The sequence below is a fragment of the Hypanus sabinus genome, chromosome 15 (genome assembly GCF_030144855.1).
Source record: "Hypanus sabinus isolate sHypSab1 chromosome 15, sHypSab1.hap1, whole genome shotgun sequence".
Taxonomy (NCBI): Eukaryota; Metazoa; Chordata; class Chondrichthyes; order Myliobatiformes; family Dasyatidae; genus Hypanus; species Hypanus sabinus.
In genome coordinates, this window is record NC_082720.1 from 91,363,647 (window position 1) to 91,381,944 (window position 18,298).

The 18,298-nt window shown below is 55.5% G+C and overlaps 1 protein-coding gene across 7 annotated transcripts in view; it reads left to right on the plus strand.

Moving 5' to 3' along the window:
• The window catches only part of cyfip2 (cytoplasmic FMR1 interacting protein 2), a 180,223-nt gene that overhangs the window by 137,064 nt on the left and 24,861 nt on the right, over window positions 1–18,298 (plus strand). For all 7 annotated transcript variants that reach the window (XM_059990728.1, XM_059990727.1, XM_059990726.1 and 4 more), the window contains 3 exons: window positions 14,660–14,750; window positions 16,612–16,742; window positions 17,953–18,025. In XM_059990728.1, the coding sequence (XP_059846711.1) occupies window positions 14,660–14,750; window positions 16,612–16,742; window positions 17,953–18,025 (295 nt within the window). The remainder of the gene's footprint in view (window positions 1–14,659; window positions 14,751–16,611; window positions 16,743–17,952; window positions 18,026–18,298) is intronic.

The window sequence follows — 18,298 nt, forward strand, 5'->3', positions numbered from 1 at the left end:
TGGGGAAGTGTCTGGTGGGAGTGCCTGGTTTTGGGGAGATGTCTGGTGGGAATGCCTGGTTTTGGGGAAGTGTCTGGTGGGAGTGGCTGGTTTTGGGGAAGTGTGTGGTGGGAGTGGCTGGTTTTGGGGAAGTTTCTGGTGGGAATGCCTGGTTTTGGGGAAGTGTCTCGTGGGAGTGCCTGGTTTTGGGGAAGTGTGTGGTGGGAGTGCCTGGTTTTGGGGAATTCTCTGGTGGGTGTGCCTGGTTTTGGGGAAGTGTGTGGTGGGAATGCCTGGTTTTGGGGAATTGTCTGGTGGGAGTGGCAGGTTTTGGGGAATTGTCTGGTGGGAGTGCCTGGTTTTGGGGAAATGTCTGGTGGGAGTGCCTGGCTTTGGGGAATTCTCTGGTGGGAGTGCCTGGTTTTGGGGAAGTGTCTGGTGGGAGTGCCTGGTTTTGGGGAAGTGTGTGGGTGGGAGTGGCTGGTTTTGGGGAAGTGTCTGGTGGGAGTGCCTGGTTTTGGGGAAGTGTCTGGTGGGAGTGGCTGGTTTTGGGGAAGTGTCTGGAGGGAGTGCCTGGTTTTGGGGAAGTGTCTGGTGGGAGTGACTGGTTTTGGGGAAGTGTGTGGTGGGAGTGGCTGGTTTTGGGGAAGTGTCTGGTGGGAGTGGCTGGTTTTGGGGAAGTGTGTGGGTGGGAGTGCCTGGTTTTGGGGAAGTGTCTGGTGGGAATGCCTGGTTTTGGGGAACTGTCTGGTGGGAGTGGCTGGTTTTGGGGAAGTATGTGGTGGGAGTGGCTGGTTTTGGGGAAGTGTCTGGGTGGGAGTGCCTGGTTTTGGGGAAGTGTCTGGTGGGAATGCCTGGTTTTGGGGAAGTGTGTTGGTGGGAGTGCCTGGTTTTGGGGAAGTGTGTGGTGGGAGTGGCTGGTTTTGGGGAAGTGTGTGGGTGGGAGTGGCTGGTTTTGCGGAAGTGTCTGGTTGGAATGCCTGGTTTTGGGGAAGTGTCTGGTGGGAATGGCTGGTTTTGTGGAAGTGTGTGGTGGGAATGCCTGGTTTTGGGAAATTGTCTGGTGGAAGTGCCTGGTTTTGGGGAAGTGTCTTTTGGGAATGCCTGGTTTTGTGGAAGTGTGTGGGTGGGAGTGGCTGGTTTTGGGGAATTGTCTGGTGGGAATGCCTGGTTTTGGGGAAGTGTGTGGGTGGGAGTGCCTGGTTGTTGGGAAGTGTGTGGTGGGAGTGCCTGGTTTTGGGGAAGTGTGTGGGTGGGAGTGGCTGGTTTTGGGGTATTGTCTGGTGGGAGTGTCTGGTTTTGGGGAAGTGTCTGGTGGGAATGCCTGGTTTTGGGGAAGTGTGTGGGTGGGAGTGGCTGGTTTTGGGGTATTGTCTGGTGGGAATGCCTGGTTTTGGGGAAGTGTGTGGTGGGAGTGGCTGGTTTTGGGGTATTGTCTGGTGGGAGTGTCTGGTTTTGGGGAAGTGTCTGGTGGGAATGCCTGGTTTTGGGGAAGTGTCTGGCGGGAGTGGCTGGTTTTGGGGAAGTCTGGTGGGAGTGTCTGGTTTTGGGGAAGTGTCTGGTGGGAGTGCCTGGTTTTGGGGAAGTGTGTGGTGGGAGTGCCTGGTTTTGGGGAATTGTCTGGTGGGCGTGCCTGGTTTTGGGGAATTGTCTGGTGGGAGTGGCAGGTTTTGGGGAATTGTCTGGTGGGAGTGCCTGGTTTTGGGGAAATGTCTGGTGGGAGTGCCTGGCTTTGAGGAATTCTCTGGTGGGAGTGCCTGGTTTTGGGGACGTGTCTGGTGGGAATGCATGGTTTTGGGGAAGTGTCTGGTGGGAGTGGCTGGTTTTGGGGAAGTGTCTGGTGGGAATGCCTGGTTTTGGGGAAGTGTCTGGTGGGAGTGCCTGGTTTTGGGGAAGTGTCTGGTGGGAATGCCTGGTTTTGGGGAAGTGTCTGGTGGGAATGCCTGGTTTTGGGGAAGTGTCTGGTGGGAGTGCCTGGTTTTGGGGAAGTGTCTGGTGGGAATGCCTGGTATTGGGGAGATGTCTGGTGGGAGTGGCTGGTTTTGGGAAAGTGTGTGGGGGGGAGTGGCTGTTTTTGGGGAAGTGTGTGGTGGGAATGGCAGGTTTTGGGGAAGTGTGTGGGTGGGAGTGGCTGGTTTTGGGGAAGTGTGTGGGTGGGAGTGGCTGGTTTGGGGGTATTGTCTGGTGGGAGTGTCTGGTTTTGGGGAAGTGTCTGGTGGGAATGCCTGGTTTTGGGGAAGTGTCTGGCGGGAGTGGCTGGTTTTGGGGAAGTGTCTGGTGGGAATGCCTGGTTTTGGGGAAGTGTGTGGGTGGGAGTGCCTGGTTTTGGGGAAGTGTCTGGTGGGAGTGCCTGGTTTTGGGGGAGTGTCTGGTGGGAGTGCCTGGTTTTGGGGAAGTGTCTGGTGGGAATGCCTGGTTTTGGGGAAGTGTGTGGGTGGGAGTGCCTGGTTTTGGGGAAGTGTCTGGTGGGAGTGCCTGGTTTTGGGGAGATGTCTGGTGGGAATGCCTGGTTTTGGGGAAGTGTCTGGTGGGAGTGGCTGGTTTTGGGGAAGTGTGTGGTGGGAGTGGCTGGTTTTGGGGAAGTTTCTGGTGGGAATGCCTGGTTTTGGGGAAGTGTCTGGTGGGAGTGCCTGGTTTTGGGGAAGTGTGTGGTGGGAGTGCCTGGTTTTGGGGAATTCTCTGGTGGGAGTGCCTGGTTTTGGGGAAGTGTGTGGTGGGAATGCCTGGTTTTGGGGAATTGTCTGGTGGGAGTGGCAGGTTTTGGGGAATTGTCTGGTGGGAGTGCCTGGTTTTGGGGAAATGTCTGGTGGGAGTGCCTGGCTTTGGGGAATTCTCTGGTGGGAGTGCCTGGTTTTGGGGAAGTGTCTGGTGGGAGTGCCTGGTTTTGGGGAAGTGTGTGGGTGGGAGTGGCTGGTTTTGGGGAAGTGTCTGGTGGGAGTGCCTGGTTTTGGGGAAGTGTCTGGTGGGAGTGGCTGGTTTTGGGGAAGTGTCTGGAGGGAGTGCCTGGTTTTGGGGAAGTGTCTGGTGGGAGTGCCTGGTTTTGGGGAAGTGTGTGGTGGGAGTGGCTGGTTTTGGGGAAGTTTCTGGTGGGAATGCCTGGTTTTGGGGAAGTGTGTGGTGGGCGTGCCTGGTTTTGGGGAAGTGTCTGGTGGGAGTGCCTGGTTTTGGGGAATTGTCTGGTGGGAATGCCTGGTTTTGGGGAAGTGTGTGGTGGGAGTGCCTGGTTTTGGGGAAGTGTCTGGTGGGAGTGCCTGGTTTTGGTGAAGGGTCTGTTGGGAATGCCTGGTTTTGGGGAAGTGTCTGGTGGGAATGCCTGGTTTTGGGGAAGTGTCTGGTGTGGAGTGGCCGGTTTTGGGGAGATGTCTGGTGGCAATGCCTGGTTTTGGGGAAGTGTCTGGTGGGAGTCCCTGGTTTTGGGGAAGTGTGTTGTGCGAGTAGCTGGTTTTGGGGAAGTGTCTGGTGGGAATGCCTGGTTTTGGGGAAGTGTGTGGTGGGAGTGCCTGGTTTTGGGGAAATGTCTGGTGGGAGTGGCTGGTTTTGGGGAATTGTCTGGTGGGAGTGCCTGGTTTTGGGAATTGTCTGGTGGGAGTGCCTGGTTTTGGGGAATTGTCTGGTGGGAGTGGCTGGTTTTGGGGAATTGTCTGGTGGGAGTGGCTGGTTTTGGGGAAGTGTCTGGTGGGAGTGGCTGGTTTTGGGGAAGTGTCTGGTGAGAGTGGCTGGTTTTGGGGAAGTGTCTGGTGGGAGTGGCTGGTTTTGGGGAAGTGTCTGGTGAGAGTGGCTGGTTTTGGGGAAGTGTCTGGTGGGAATGGCTGGTTTTGGGTGTGTCTGGTGGGAATGGCTGGTTTTGTGGAAGTGTGTGGTGGGAATGCCTGGTTTTGGGAAATTGTCTGGTGGGAGTGCCTGGTTTTGGGGAAGTGTCTTTTGGGAATGCCTGGTTTTGTGGAAGTGTGTGGGTGGGAGTGGCTAGTTTTGGGGAATTGTCTGGTGGGAATGCCTGGTTTTGGGGAAGTGTGTGGGTGGGAGTGCCTGGTTGTTGGGAAGTGTGTGGTGGGAGTGCCTGGTTTTGGGGAAGTGTGTGGGTGGGAGTGGCTGGTTTTGGGGTATTGTCTGGTGGGAGTGTCTGGTTTTGGGGAAGTGTCTGGTGGGAATGCCTGGTTTTGGGGAAGTGTGTGGGTGGGAGTGGCTGGTTTTGGGGTATTGTCTGGTGGGAATGCCTGGTTTTGGGGAAGTGTGTGGTGGGAGTGGCTGGTTTTGGGGTATTGTCTGGTGGGAGTGTCTGGTTTTGGGGAAGTGTCTGGTGGGAATGCCTGGTTTTGGGGAAGTGTCTGGCGGGAGTGGCTGGTTTTGGGGAAGTCTGGTGGGAGTGTCTGGTTTTGGGGAAGTGTCTGGTGGGAGTGCCTGGTTTTGGGGAAGTGTGTGGTGGGAGTGCCTGGTTTTGGGGAATTGTCTGGTGGGCGTGCCTGGTTTTGGGGAATTGTCTGGTGGGAGTGGCAGGTTTTGGGGAATTGTCTGGTGGGAGTGCCTGGTTTTGGGGAAATGTCTGGTGGGAGTGCCTGGCTTTGAGGAATTCTCTGGTGGGAGTGCCTGGTTTTGGGGAAGTGTCTGGTGGGAATGCATGGTTTTGGGGAAGTGTCTGGTGGGAGTGGCTGGTTTTGGGGAAGTGTCTGGTGGGAATGCCTGGTTTTGGGGAAGTGTCTGGTGGGAGTGCCTGGTTTTGGGGAAGTGTCTGGTGGGAATGCCTGGTTTTGGGGAAGTGTCTGGTGGGAATGCCTGGTTTTGGGGAAGTGTCTGGTGGGAGTGCCTGGTTTTGGGGTAGTGTCTGGTGGGAATGCCTGGTATTGGGGAGATGTCTGGTGGGAGTGGCTGGTTTTGGGAAAGTGTGTGGGGGGGAGTGGCTGTTTTTGGGGAAGTGTGTGGTGGGAATGGCTGGTTTTGGGGAAGTGTGTGGGTGGGAGTGGCTTTTTTTGGGGAAGTGTGTGGTGGGAATGCCTGGTTTTGGGGAAGTGTGTGGGTGGGAGTGGCTGGTTTTGGGGAAGTGTCTGGTGGGAATGGCTGGTTTTGTGGAAGTGTGTGGTGGGAATGCCTGGTTTTGGGAAATTGTCTGGTGGGAGTGCCTGGTTTTGGGGAAGTGTGTGGGTGGGAGTGGCTGGTTTTGGGGAAGTGTGTGGGTGGGAGTGGCTGGTTTTGGGGTATTGTCTGGTGGGAGTGTCTGGTTTTGGGGAAGTGTCTGGTGGGAATGCCTGGTTATGGGGAAGTGTCTGGCGGGAGTGGCTGGTTTTGGGGAAGTGTCTGGTGGGAATGCCTGGTTTTGGGGAAGTGTGTGGGTGGGAGTGCCTGGTTTTGGGGAAGTGTCTGGTGGGAGTGCCTGGTTTTGGGGGAGTGTCTGGTGGGAGTGCCTGGTTTTGGGGAAGTGTCTGGTGGGAATGCCTGGTTTTGGGGAAGTGTGTGGGTGGGAGTGCCTGGTTTTGGGGAAGTGTCTGGTGGGAGTGCCTGGTTTTGGGGAGATGTCTGGTGGGAATGCCTGGTTTTGGGGAAGTGTCTGGTGGGAGTGGCTGGTTTTGGGGAAGTGTGTGGTGGGAGTGGCTGGTTTTGGAGAAGTTTCTGGTGGGAATGCCTGGTTTTGGGGAAGTGTCTGGTGGGAGTGCCTGGTTTTGGGGAAGTGTGTGGTGGGAGTGCCTGGTTTTGGGGAATTCTCTGGTGGGAGTGCCTGGTTTTGGGGAAGTGTGTGGTGGGAATGCCTGGTTTTGGGGAATTGTCTGGTGGGAGTGTCTGGTTTTGGGGAAGTGTCTGGTGGGAATGCCTGGTTTTGGGGAAGTGTCTGGCGGGAGTGGCTGGTTTTGGGGAAGTCTGGTGGGAGTGTCTGGTTTTGGGGAAGTGTCTGGTGGGAGTGCCTGGTTTTGGGGAAGTGTGTGGTGGGAGTGCCTGGTTTTGGGGAATTGTCTGGTGGGCGTGCCTGGTTTTGGGGAATTGTCTGGTGGGAGTGGCAGGTTTTGGGGAATTGTCTGGTGGGAGTGCCTGGTTTTGGGGAAATGTCTGGTGGGAGTGCCTGGCTTTGAGGAATTCTCTGGTGGGAGTGCCTGGTTTTGGGGAAGTGTCTGGTGGGAATGCATGGTTTTGGGGAAGTGTCTGGTGGGAGTGGCTGGTTTTGGGGAAGTGTCTGGTGGGAATGCCTGGTTTTGGGGAAGTGTCTGGTGGGAATGCCTGGTTTTGGGGAAGTGTGTGGTAGGAATGCCTGGTTTTGGGGAAGTGTGTGGCTGGGAATGCCTGGTTTTGGGGAAGTGTGTGGGTGGGAGTGGCTGGTTTTGGGGAAGTGTCTGGTGGGAATGCCTGGTTTTGGGGAAGTGTGCGGTGGGAGTGCCTGGTTTTGGGGAAGAGTGTGGTAGGAGTGGCTGGTTTTGGGGAAGTGTCTGGTGGGAGTGTCTGGTTTTGGGGAAGTGTGTGGTGGGAATGGCTGGTTTTGGGGAATTGTCTGGTTCGAGTGGCTGGTTTTGGGGAATTGTCTGGTGGGACTGGCTGGTTTTGGGGAATTGTCTGGTGGGAATGCCTGGTTTTGGGGAAGTGTCTGGTGGGAGTGGCTGGTTTTGGGGAATTGTCTGGTGGGAGTGGCTGGTTTTGGGGAAGTGTCTGGTGAGAGTGGCTGGTTTTAGGGAAGCGTCTGGTGGGAATGCCTGGTTTTGGGGGTGTCTGGTGGGAGTGGCTGGTTTTGGGGAATTCTCTGGTGGGTGTGCCTGGTTTTGGGGAAGTGTCTGGTGGGAATTCCTGGTTTTGGGGAAGTGTCTGGTGGGAGTGGCTGGTTTTGGGGGAGTGTCTGGTTTTGGGGAATTGTTTGGTGGGAGTGCCTGGTTTTGGGGAAGTGTCTGGTGGGAATGGCTGGTTTTGGGGAAGTGTCTGGTGGGAATGCCTGGTTTTGGGGAAGTGTGTGGTGGGAATGCCTGGTTTTGGGGAAGTGTCTGGTGGGAATGCCTGGTTTTGGGGAAGTGTGTGGTGGGAATGCCTGGTTTTGGGGAAGTGTCTGGTGGGAGTGCCTGGTTTTGCGGAATTGTCTGGTGGGAGTGCCTGGTTTTGGGGAAGTGTCTGGTTGGAATGCCTGGGTTTGGGGAAGTGTGTGGTGGAAATGCCTGGTTTTGAGGAAGTGTCTGGTGGGAGTGCCTGGTTTTGGGGAAGTGTCTGGTGGGAATGCCTGGTTTTGGGAAATTGTCTGGTGGGAGTGCCTGGTTTTGGGGAAGTGTCTGGTGGGAATGCCTGGTTTTGGGGAAGTGTGTGGGTGGGAGTGGCTGGTTTTGGGGAATTGTCTGGTGGGAATGCCTGGTTTTGGGGAATTGTCTGGTGGGAATGCCTGGTTTTGGGGAAGTGTCTGGTGGGAATGCCTGGTTTTGGGGAAGTGTGTTGGTGGGAGTGCCTGGTTTTGGGGAAGTGTGTGGTGGGAGTGGCTGGTTTTGGGGAAGTGTGTGGGTGGGAGTGCCTGGTTTTGGGGAAGTGTCTGGTGGGAATGCCTGGTTTTGGGGAACTGTCTGGTGGGAGTGGCTGGTTTTGGGGAAGTGTGTGGTGGGAGTGGCTGGTTTTGGGGAAGTGTCTGGGTGGGAGTGCCTGGTTTTGGGGAAGTGTCTGGTGGGAATGCCTGGTTTTGGGGAAGTGTGTTGGTGGGAGTGCCTGGTTTTGGGGAAGTGTGTGGTGGGAGTGGCTGGTTTTGGGGAAGTGTGTGGGTGGGAGTCCCTCGTTTTGGGGAAGTGTCTGGTGGGAATGCCTGGTTTTGGGGAAGTGTGTGGTGGGAGTGCCTGGTTTTGGGGAAGTGTGTGGTGGGAGTGCCTGGTTTTGGGGAAGTGTCTGGTGGGAGTGGCTGGTTTTGGGGAAGTGTGTGGTAGGAATGCCTGGTTTTGGGGAAGTGTGTGGCTGGGAATGCCTGGTTTTGGGGAAGTGTGTGGGTGGGAGTGGCTGGTTTTGGGGAAGTGTCTGGTGGGAATGCCTGGTTTTGGGGAAGTGTGCGGTGGGAGTGCCTGGTTTTGGGGAAGAGTGTGGTAGGAGTGGCTGGTTTTGGGGAAGTGTCTGGTGGGAGTGTCTGGTTTTGGGGAAGTGTGTGGTGGGAATGGCTGGTTTTGGGGAATTGTCTGGTTCGAGTGGCTGGTTTTGGGGAATTGTCTGGTGGGAGTGGCTGGTTTTGGGGAATTGTCTGGTGGGAATGCCTGGTTTTGGGGAAGTGTCTGGTGGGAGTGGCTGGTTTTGGGGAATTGTCTGGTGGGAGTGGCTGGTTTTGGGGAAGTGTCTGGTGAGAGTGGCTGGTTTTAGGGAAGCGTCTGGTGGGAATGCCTGGTTTTGGGGGTGTCTGGTGGGAGTGGCTGGTTTTGGGGAATTCTCTGGTGGGTGTGCCTGGTTTTGGGGAAGTGTCTGGTGGGAATTCCTGGTTTTGGGGAAGTGTCTGGTGGGAGTGGCTGGTTTTGGGGGAGTGTCTGGTTTTGGGGAATTGTTTGGTGGGAGTGCCTGGTTTTGGGGAAGTGTCTGGTGGGAATGGCTGGTTTTGGGGAAGTGTCTGGTGGGAATGCCTGGTTTTGGGGAAGTGTGTGGTGGGAATGCCTGGTTTTGGGGAAGTGTCTGGTGGGAATGCCTGGTTTTGGGGAAGTGTGTGGTGGGAATGCCTGGTTTTGGGGAAGTGTCTGGTGGGAGTGCCTGGTTTTGCGGAATTGTCTGGTGGGAGTGCCTGGTTTTGGGGAAGTGTCTGGTTGGAATGCCTGGGTTTGGGGAAGTGTGTGGTGGAAATGCCTGGTTTTGAGGAAGTGTCTGGTGGGAGTGCCTGGTTTTGGGGAAGAGTCTGGTGGGAATGCCTGGTTTTGGGAAATTGTCTGGTGGGAGTGCCTGGTTTTGGGGAAGTGTCTGGTGGGAATGCCTGGTTTTGGGGAAGTGTGTGGGTGGGAGTGGCTGGTTTTGGGGAATTGTCTGGTGGGAATGCCTGGTTTTGGGGAATTGTCTGGTGGGAATGCCTGGTTTTGGGGAAGTGTCTGGTGGGAATGCCTGGTTTTGGGGAAGTGTGTTGGTGGGAGTGCCTGGTTTTGGGGAAGTGTGTGGTGGGTGTGGCTGGTTTTGGGGAAGTGTGTGGGTGGGAGTGCCTGGTTTTGGGGAAGTGTCTGGTGGGTGTGGCTGGTTTTGGGGAATTGTCTGGTGGGAGTGGCTGGTTTTGGGGAAGTGTCTGGTGGGAATGCCTGGTTTTGGGGAAGTGTCTGGTGGGAGTGGCTGGTTTTGGGGAATTCTCTGGTGGGAGTGCCTGGTTTTGGGGAAGTGTCTGTTGGGAATGCCTGGTTTTGGGGAAGTGTCTGGTGGGAGTGGCTGGTTTTGGGGAATTCTCTGGTGGGAGTGCCTGGTTTTGGGGAAGTGTCTGTTGGGAATGCCTGGTTTTGCGGAAGTGTCTGTTGGGAATGCCTGGTTTTGGGGAAGTGTCTGGTGGGAGTGGCTGGTTTTGGGGAATTGTCTGGTGGGAGTGCCTGGTTTTGGGGAAGTGTCTGGTGGGAATGCCTGGTTTTGGGGAGATGTCTGGTGGGAGTGCCTGGCTTTGGGGACGTGTCTGGTGGGAATGCCTGGTTTTGGGGAAGTGTGTGGTAGGAATGCCTGGTTTTGGGGAAGTGTGTGGCTGGGAGTGGCTGGTTTTGGGGAAGTGTCTGGTGGGAATGCCTGGTTTTGGGGAAGTGTGCGGTGGGAGTGCCTGGTTTTGGGGAAGTGTCTGGTGGGAGTGGCTGGTTTTGGGGAAGTGTGTGGTGGGAGTGCCTGGTTTTGGGGAAGAGTGTGGTAGGAGTGGCTGGTTTTGGGGAAGTGTCTGGTGGGAGTGTCTGGTTTTGGGGAAGTGTGTTGGTGGGAGTGCCTGGTTTTGGGGAAGTGTCTGGTGGGAATGCCTGGTTTTGGGAAATTGTCTGGTGGGAGTGCCTGGTTTTGGGGAAGTGTCTGGTGGGAATGCCTGGTTTTGGGGAAGTGTGTGGGTGGGAGTGGCTGGTTTTGGGGAATTGTCTGGTGGGAATGCCTGGTTTTGGGGAATTGTCTGGTGGGAATGCCTGGTTTTGGGGAAGTGTCTGGTGCGAATGCCTGGTTTTGGGGAAGTGTGTTGGTGGGAGTGCCTGGTTTTGGGGAAGTGTGTGGTGGGAGTGGCTGGTTTTGGGGAAGTGTCTGGTGGGAGTGTCTGGTTTTGGGGAAGTGTGTGGTGGGAATGGCTGGTTTTGGGGAATTGTCTGGTTCGAGTGGCTGGTTTTGGGGAATTGTCTGGTGGGACTGGCTGGTTTTGGGGAATTGTCTGGTGGGAATGCCTGGTTTTGGGGAAGTGTCTGGTGGGAGTGGCTGGTTTTGGGGAATTGTCTGGTGGGAGTGGCTGGTTTTGGGGAAGTGTCTGGTGAGAGTGGCTGGTTTTAGGGAAGCGTCTGGTGGGAATGCCTGGTTTTGGGGGTGTCTGGTGGGAGTGGCTGGTTTTGGGGAATTCTCTGGTGGGTGTGCCTGGTTTTGGGGAAGTGTCTGGTGGGAATTCCTGGTTTTGGGGAAGTGTCTGGTGGGAGTGGCTGGTTTTGGGGGAGTGTCTGGTTTTGGGGAATTGTTTGGTGGGAGTGCCTGGTTTTGGGGAAGTGTCTGGTGGGAATGGCTGGTTTTGGGGAAGTGTGTGGTGGGAATGCCTGGTTTTGGGGAAGTGTCTGGTGGGAATGCCTGGTTTTGGGGAAGTGTGTGGTGGGAATGCCTGGTTTTGGGGAAGTGTCTGGTGGGAGTGCCTGGTTTTGCGGAATTGTCTGGTGGGAGTGCCTGGTTTTGGGGAAGTGTCTGGTTGGAATGCCTGGGTTTGGGGAAGTGTGTGGTGGAAATGCCTGGTTTTGAGGAAGTGTCTGGTGGGAGTGCCTGGTTTTGGGGAAGTGTCTGGTGGGAATGCCTGGTTTTGGGAAATTGTCTGGTGGGAGTGCCTGGTTTTGGGGAAGTGTCTGGTGGGAATGCCTGGTTTTGGGGAAGTGTGTGGGTGGGAGTGGCTGGTTTTGGGGAATTGTCTGGTGGGAATGCCTGGTTTTGGGGAATTGTCTGGTGGGAATGCCTGGTTTTGGGGAAGTGTCTGGTGGGAATGCCTGGTTTTGGGGAAGTGTGTTGGTGGGAGTGCCTGGTTTTGGGGAAGTGTGTGGTGGGTGTGGCTGGTTTTGGGGAAGTGTGTGGGTGGGAGTGCCTGGTTTTGGGGAAGTGTCTGGTGGGAATGCCTGGTTTTGGGGAACTGTCTGGTGGGAGTGGCTGGTTTTGGGGAAGTGTGTGGTGGGAGTGGCTGGTTTTGGGGAAGTGTCTGGGTGGGAGTGCCTGGTTTTGGGGAAGTGTCTGGTGGGAATGCCTGGTTTTGGGGAAGTGTGTTGGTGGGAGTGCCTGGTTTTGGGGAAGTGTGTGGTGGGAGTGGCTGGTTTTGGGGAAGTGTGTGGGTGGGAGTGCCTCGTTTTGGGGAAGTGTCTGGTGGGAATGCCTGGTTTTGGGGAAGTGTGTGGTGGGAGTGCCTGGTTTTGGGGAAGTGTGTGGTGGGAGTGCCTGGTTTTGGGGAAGTGTCTGGTGGGAGTGGCTGGTTTTGGGGAATTGTCTGGTGGGTGTGGCTGGTTTTGGGGAATTGTCTGGTGGGAGTGGCTGGTTTTGGGGAAGTGTCTGGTGGGAGTGGCTGGTTTTGGGGAAGTGTCTGGTGGGAATGCCTGGTTTTGGGGAAGTGTCTGGTGGGAGTGGCTGGTTTTGGGGAATTCTCTGGTGGGAGTGCCTGGTTTTGGGGAAGTGTCTGTTGGGAATGCCTGGTTTTGGGGAAGTGTCTGGTGGGAGTGGCTGGTTTTGGGGAATTCTCTGGTGGGAGTGCCTGGTTTTGGGGAAGTGTCTGTTGGGAATGCCTGGTTTTGCGGAAGTGTCTGTTGGGAATGCCTGGTTTTGGGGAAGTGTCTGGTGGGAGTGGCTGGTTTTGGGGAATTGTCTGGTGGGAGTGCCTGGTTTTGGGGAAGTGTCTGGTGGGAATGCCTGGTTTTGGGGAGATGTCTGGTGGGAGTGCCTGGCTTTGGGGACGTGTCTGGTGGGAATGCCTGGTTTTGGGGAAGTGTGTGGTAGGAATGCCTGGTTTTGGGGAAGTGTGTGGCTGGGAGTGGCTGGTTTTGGGGAAGTGTCTGGTGGGAATGCCTGGTTTTGGGGAAGTGTGCGGTGGGAGTGCCTGGTTTTGGGGAAGTGTCTGGTGGGAGTGGCTGGTTTTGGGGAAGTGTGTGGTGGGAGTGCCTGGTTTTGGGGAAGAGTGTGGTAGGAGTGGCTGGTTTTGGGGAAGTGTCTGGTGGGAGTGTCTGGTTTTGGGGAAGTGTCTTGTGGGAATGCCTGGTTTTGGGGAATTGTCTGGTGGGAGTGGCTGGTTTTGGGGAATTTTCTGTTGGGAGTGGCTGGTTTTGGGGAATTGTCTGGTGGGAGTGGCTGGTTTTGGGGGTGTCTGGTGGGAGTGGCTGGTTTTGGGAAAGTGTCTGGTGGGAATTCCTGGTTTTGGGGAAGTGTCTGGTGGGAGTGGCTGGTTTTGGGGAATTGTCTGGTGGGAGTGCCTGGTTTTGGGGAATTGTCTGGTGGGAGTGCCTGGTTTTGGGGAAGTGTGTGGTGGGAGTGCCTGGTTTTGGGGAAGTGTGTGGGTGGGAGTGGCTGGTTTTGGGGAAGTGTCTGGTGGGAATGCCTGGTTTTGGGGAAGTGTCTGGTGGGAGTGCCTGGTTTTGGGGAAGTGTGTGGGTGGGAGTGGCTGGTTTTGGGGAAGTGTCTGGTGGGAATGGCTGGTTTGGGGGAAGTGTCTGGTGGGAGTGTCTGGTTTTGGGGAAGTGTCTGTTGGGAATGCCTGGTTTTGGGGAATTGTCTGGTTGGAGTGGCTGGTTTTGGGGAATTGTCTGGTGGGAGTGGCTGGTTTTGGGGAATTGTCTGGTGGGAGTGGCTGGTTTTGGGGAATTGTCTGGTGGGAGTGGCTGGTTTTGGGGAAGTGTCTGGTGGGAGTGGCTGGTTTTGGGGAAGTGTGTTTGTGGGAGTGCCTGGTTTTGGGGAAGTGTGTGGTGGGAGTGCCTGGTTTTGGGGAAGTGTGTGGTGGGAGTGGCTGGTTTTGGGGAAGTGTGTGGTGGGAGTGCCTGGTTTTGCGGAAGTGTCTGGTGGGAGTGTCTGGTTTTGGGGAAGTGTGTTGGTGGGAGTGCCTGGTTTTGGGGAAGTGTCTGGTGGGAGTGGCTGGTTTTGGGGAAGTGTGTGGTGGGAGTGCCTGGTTTTTGGTAAGTGTGTGGTGGGAGTGCCTGGTTTTGGGGAAGTGTCTGGTGGGAGTGTCTGGTTTTGGGGAAGTGTGTTGGTGGGAGTGCCTGGTTTTGGGGAAGTGTCTGGTGGGAGTGGCTGGTTTTGGGGAAGTGTGTTGGTGGGAGTGCCTGGTTTTGGGGAAGTGTGTGGTGGGAGTGCCTGGTTTTGGGGAAGTGTGTGGTGGGAGTGCCTGGTTTTGGGGAAGTGTCTGGTGGGAGTGTCTGGTTTTGGGGGTGTCTGGTGGGAGTGGCTGGTTTTGGGGAATTCTCTGGTGGGAATGCCTGGTTTTGGGCAATTGTCTGGTGGGAGTGGCTGATTTTGGGGAGATGTCTGGTGGGAATGCCTAGTTTTGGGGAAGTGTCTGGTGGGAGTGCCTGGTTTTGGGGAAGTGTCTGTTGGGAATTCCTGGTTTTGGGGAAGTGTGTGGTGGGAGTGGCTGGTTTTGGGGAAGTGTCTGGTGGGAATGCCTGGTTTTGGGGAAGTGTCTGGTGGGAGTGGCTGATTTTGGGGAGATGTCTGGTGGGAATGCCTGGTTTTGGGGAAGTGTGTGGTGGGAGTGCCTGGTTTTGGGGAAGTGTCTGGTGGGAGTGGCTGGTTTTGGGGAATTGTCTGGTGGGAGTGGCTGGTTTTGGGGAATTGTCTGGTGGGAGTGCCTGGTTTTGGGGAAGTGTCTGGTGGGAGTGGCTGGTTTTGGGCAAGTGTCTGGTGGGAATGCCTGGTTTTGGGGAAGTGTCTGGTGGGAATGCCTGGTTTTGGGGAATTCTCTGGTGGGAGTGCCTGGTTTTGGGGAAGTGTCTGGTGGGAATGCCTGGTTTTTGGGAAGTGTCTGGTGGGAATGCCTGGTATTGGGGAATTCTCTGGTGGGAGTGCCTGGTTTTGGGGAAGTGTGTGGTGGTAATGCCTGGTTTTGGGGAGATGTCTGGTGGGAATGCCTGGTTTTGGGGAAGTGTCTGGTGGGAATGCCTGGTTTTGGGCAAGTGTCTGGTGGGAATGCCTGGTTTTGGGGAATTCTCTGGTGGGAGTGCCTGGTTTTGGGGATGTGTGTGGTGGGAATGCCTGGTTTTGGGGAAGTGTGTGGTGGGAATGCCTGGTTTTGGGGAAGTGTCTGGTGGGAATGCCTGGTTTTGGGGAAGTGTGTGGTGGGAGTGGCTGGTTTTGGGGAAGTGTGTGGTGGAAATGCCTGGTTTTGGGGAAGTGTCTGGTGGGAATGCCTGGTTTTGGGGAAGTGTCTGGTGGGAGTTGCTGGTTTTGGGGAAGTATGTGGGTGGGAATGCCTGGTTTTGGGGAAGTGTCTGGTGGGAGTGGCTCGTTTTGGGGAAGTGTCTGGTGGGAATGCCTGGTTTTGGGGAAGTGTGTGGGTAGGAGTGGCTGGTTTTGGGGAAGCAAGGAAGGGACGTGCCTGATGCCTTGTGTCTGATCCTGCTATCCCCAGCTGCAGGGCACCATCCTGCAGTACGTGAAGACCCTCATTGAAGTGATGCCCAAGATCTGTCGTCTGCCTCGTCACGAGTACGGCTCTCCAGGTTAGTGACTCATGTAGGAAGGTAGGGGTGTAGGAGGTGATAGTTGGGGTGGGAGGGGTGTTAAAGCACCAGCTCCTGGGACATCTTGCCCATCGAACCCATAGCCCTGTGAACTGTCCTAGTCCCAGTCTGCAGCTCATTATTCAGTTATTGTGTGTGATTCCTGCCCTGAGAGTGGCTTGGGGGAGCATAGAGACCCCACCGCATTGCCATCGAGCCTCATATTTCCTCAGGCTGAGTGGGCAGACTGTGTACCCGGGCCAGCATGATGAGAGAAATGGTGAGCTGAATGTTGGGAGTGTTCAGGAGAGGCTGGGTGGGTATAGGTGACAGGGAGGGGTATCTGGGAGAGGGTGTGTAGCTGTTGGTGACAGAGAGGGGTGTTTTGGGAAAGGATGGGTGGGAGTTGGTGATGTAGAGGTGAGGGGCTGGGAGTTGAAGGTGCGGGGGTGCGGGTTAGAGAGCTGGAGGTTTTTGGAAGTACAGCTAGATTTGCATTTGTATAGCACCTCAGTCTGCAGTGCAGGAAATGTTAGGCTGGAGGCCTCTCCCCTGGGGCATCCATAGGTATGGTTTCCGTGGCCTGGGACTCACGTGGAGATGGATCCCGTTGACAGAGCCTACCATGGGGATGGGTTCCATGGCCTGGGCCTCCCGTGGGGATGGGTTCCATGGACTGGGCCTCCCCTGGGGATGGGTTCCATGGACTGGGCCTCCCCTGGGGATGGGTTCCGTGGACTGGGACTCACGTGGAGATGGATCCCGTTGACAGAGCCTCCCATGGGGATGGGTTCCATGGACTGGGCCTCCCGTGGGGACGGGTTCCGTGGCCTGTGCCTCCTGTGGGGATGGGTTCTATGGACTGGGCCTCCCGTGGGGATGGGTTCCGTGGACTGGGCCTCTCCGGGGGATGGGTTCCGAGGCCTGGGCCTCTCCTGGGGATGGGTTCCGTGGACTGGGCCTCCCGTGGAGATGGGTTCCATGGACTGGGCCTCTCCAGGGGATTGGTTCCGAGGACTGGGTCTCACGTGGAGATGGATCCCGTTGACAGAGCCTCCCATGGGGATGTGTTCCATGGACTGGGCCTCCCGTGGGGACGGGTTCCGTGGCCTGGGCCTCCTGTGGGGATGGGTTCTATGGACTGGGCCTCCCGTGGGGATGGGTTCCATGGCCTGGGCCTCCCGTGGGGATGGGTTCCGTGGACTGGGCCTCTCCAGGGGATGGGTTCCGAGGCCTGGGCCTCTCCTGGGGATGGGTTCCGTGGACTGGGCCTCCCGTGGGGATGGGTTCCGTGGCCTGGGCCTCTCCTGTGGATGTGTTCCGTGGCCTGGGCCTCCCGTGGGGATGGGTTCCGTGGACTGGGCCTCCCGTGGAGATGGGTTCCATGGACTGGGCCTCTCCTGGGGATGGGTTCCGTGGCCTGGGCCTCCCGTGGGGATGGGTTTAGTGGACTGGGTCTCCCAGGAGCATAGGTGGGAATAGATATACAGACAGATCACAAATCGACCGGGTAGTGTCGGAGATATACAGGCAGATCACAAATCCACTGGATTTGTCTCGGATCACAAAGACACACCCTCACTATGTAAGGGATGAGCTTCTTTACCTGTGTTAACAGATTTCTCAATGGACAATGAATCCATGAACTCTGCCTTGGAATTTTTTTTTTGTTTTTTTGCAGTTTGCTCGGTGTTTTTTTACACATAGTTTCTTACTGCAATTTACAGGTTTTGTTTCACGACGTTTGTCAGTGATATTGGACATGATTCTGTTTCTGAAACAGGCGGGTGGTGAGACAAGGTGGGCTTTGCCCAGGTATTGACCGAGGGTGTGACCTCTGCCCTGTGCTCTCGTCCTGCAGGAATCCTGGAATTCTTCCACCACCAGCTGAAGGACATCATCGAGTACGCAGAGCTGAAAACGGATGTGTTTCAGAGTCTGAGGGAGGTGGGCAACGCCATCCTCTTCTGTCTGCTCATTGAGCAAGCCTTGGTAAGCTGCCCTGAGTTTCATCACAGCCCTGGAACATTCTGGAAAGGGGCATGAGGTTATGGAGTGGCTGCAGTCCGTGCTGAATGGCCTTCTGGGGGTGAAGCTGCTTTGCAGTCCGAGTCCTGACTCTGCCGGACAGTCTCAGCTCTCGTACTGCAGCTGACATCGACTTCAGGTGTCAGTCCAGCATCCGGCTATTTCCAAAGAGGAAAGGAGTGGTGTGGAATGAGGGGCCGTAGGGCCAGGGACAAACATTCCATGCAAGAGGCAACGAGAGTCTGCGAATAACGGTGAAAGCAGAGAGGAAATATTCCTGTCCCAAACTGGCAGCCTCACCCCGAGGAACAGGAGCACATCAGACCATAAGATACTGAAGCCAGAATCAGGCCATTCAGCCCATCAAATCTGCTGTACTGTTCCATCACGGCTGATTTATTACCCCATTCTCCTGACTTCCCCTGTAACCTTTGTACCCTGACTAATCAAGAAGTTATTAACCTTTATATTCTCAATGACTTGGCCCCCGTGACAATGAATTCACTGCCCTCTGACTAAAGAAATTCCTCCTCATCTCTGTTCTAAATGGACATCCCTCTATTCTGAGGCTGTGCCCTCTGGTCCTAGACTCCCCCACCATAGGAAACATCTTCTCCACATCCACTCTATCCAGACCTTTCAATATTCATAGGTTTCAATTAGGTTTTTCCCCTCAATCTTTTACACTCCAGTAGTGAATACCGGGCCGGTTGGTGGTGTAGTGGTGTCGGCACCAGACTTCGAATCCGTCCGGGTCCCAGCTTGGGCAGTCGCAGGATCTGTGGGGAAGAAAGGGCAACTTGCCATATAAACTCTATGGACAGCTTAAAGAGTTCATATGATAGGATCAATAACAACTCGACCAACAGGGAATACAAATGTTCCTCTCACATTAACCCTTTCATTCCTCAGATCGTTCTCATGAACATCCCCTCATGTAGTGAGCCTAATGAGCTGTCAAAGGAAAGTGTCAGCTGTGGAGTCCCCTGGAGTCTGTGGGGACTGAGGTGAGGTGGAGCTGGAAAAGAATGGGGGCGGTGCCTCTTGGAAACGGGCGCTGTGGTTAAAGACTGGCCGCAGTCCCTGCTGAATGGGGAGTGATGGGCTGGTGTGTGAGGGGGAAGCTCCTTCAGAATCCGAGCCCTGACCGCATGATATCTCCTCTGCTTTACAGTCTCAGGAAGAAGTCTGTGACCTTCTGCATGCGGCACCCTTCCAGAACATTCTACCCAGGGTCTACATTAAAGGTTAGCTTTTTTCACAAAACTATAAAAGTTTATTTACATCACATATAGACAAGGCACAGACATTCAGTATTTAGAAGACAGTAAGCACACTCTGATTAAAATATTGTCACTACTGTCTGTAAAACAGTCAATACCACTGAGGGACGACCTCTCACGGAAATCCCCCAGTGTGCCCGTTGTGACTGTGTGCTCCCTCTCCAAGGACAGCCGGGCACAAACGTATCTTCGGAAAAGGAGCAGGCAGTCGGCCCAGGCAGCGCCCTCCACCTTGAC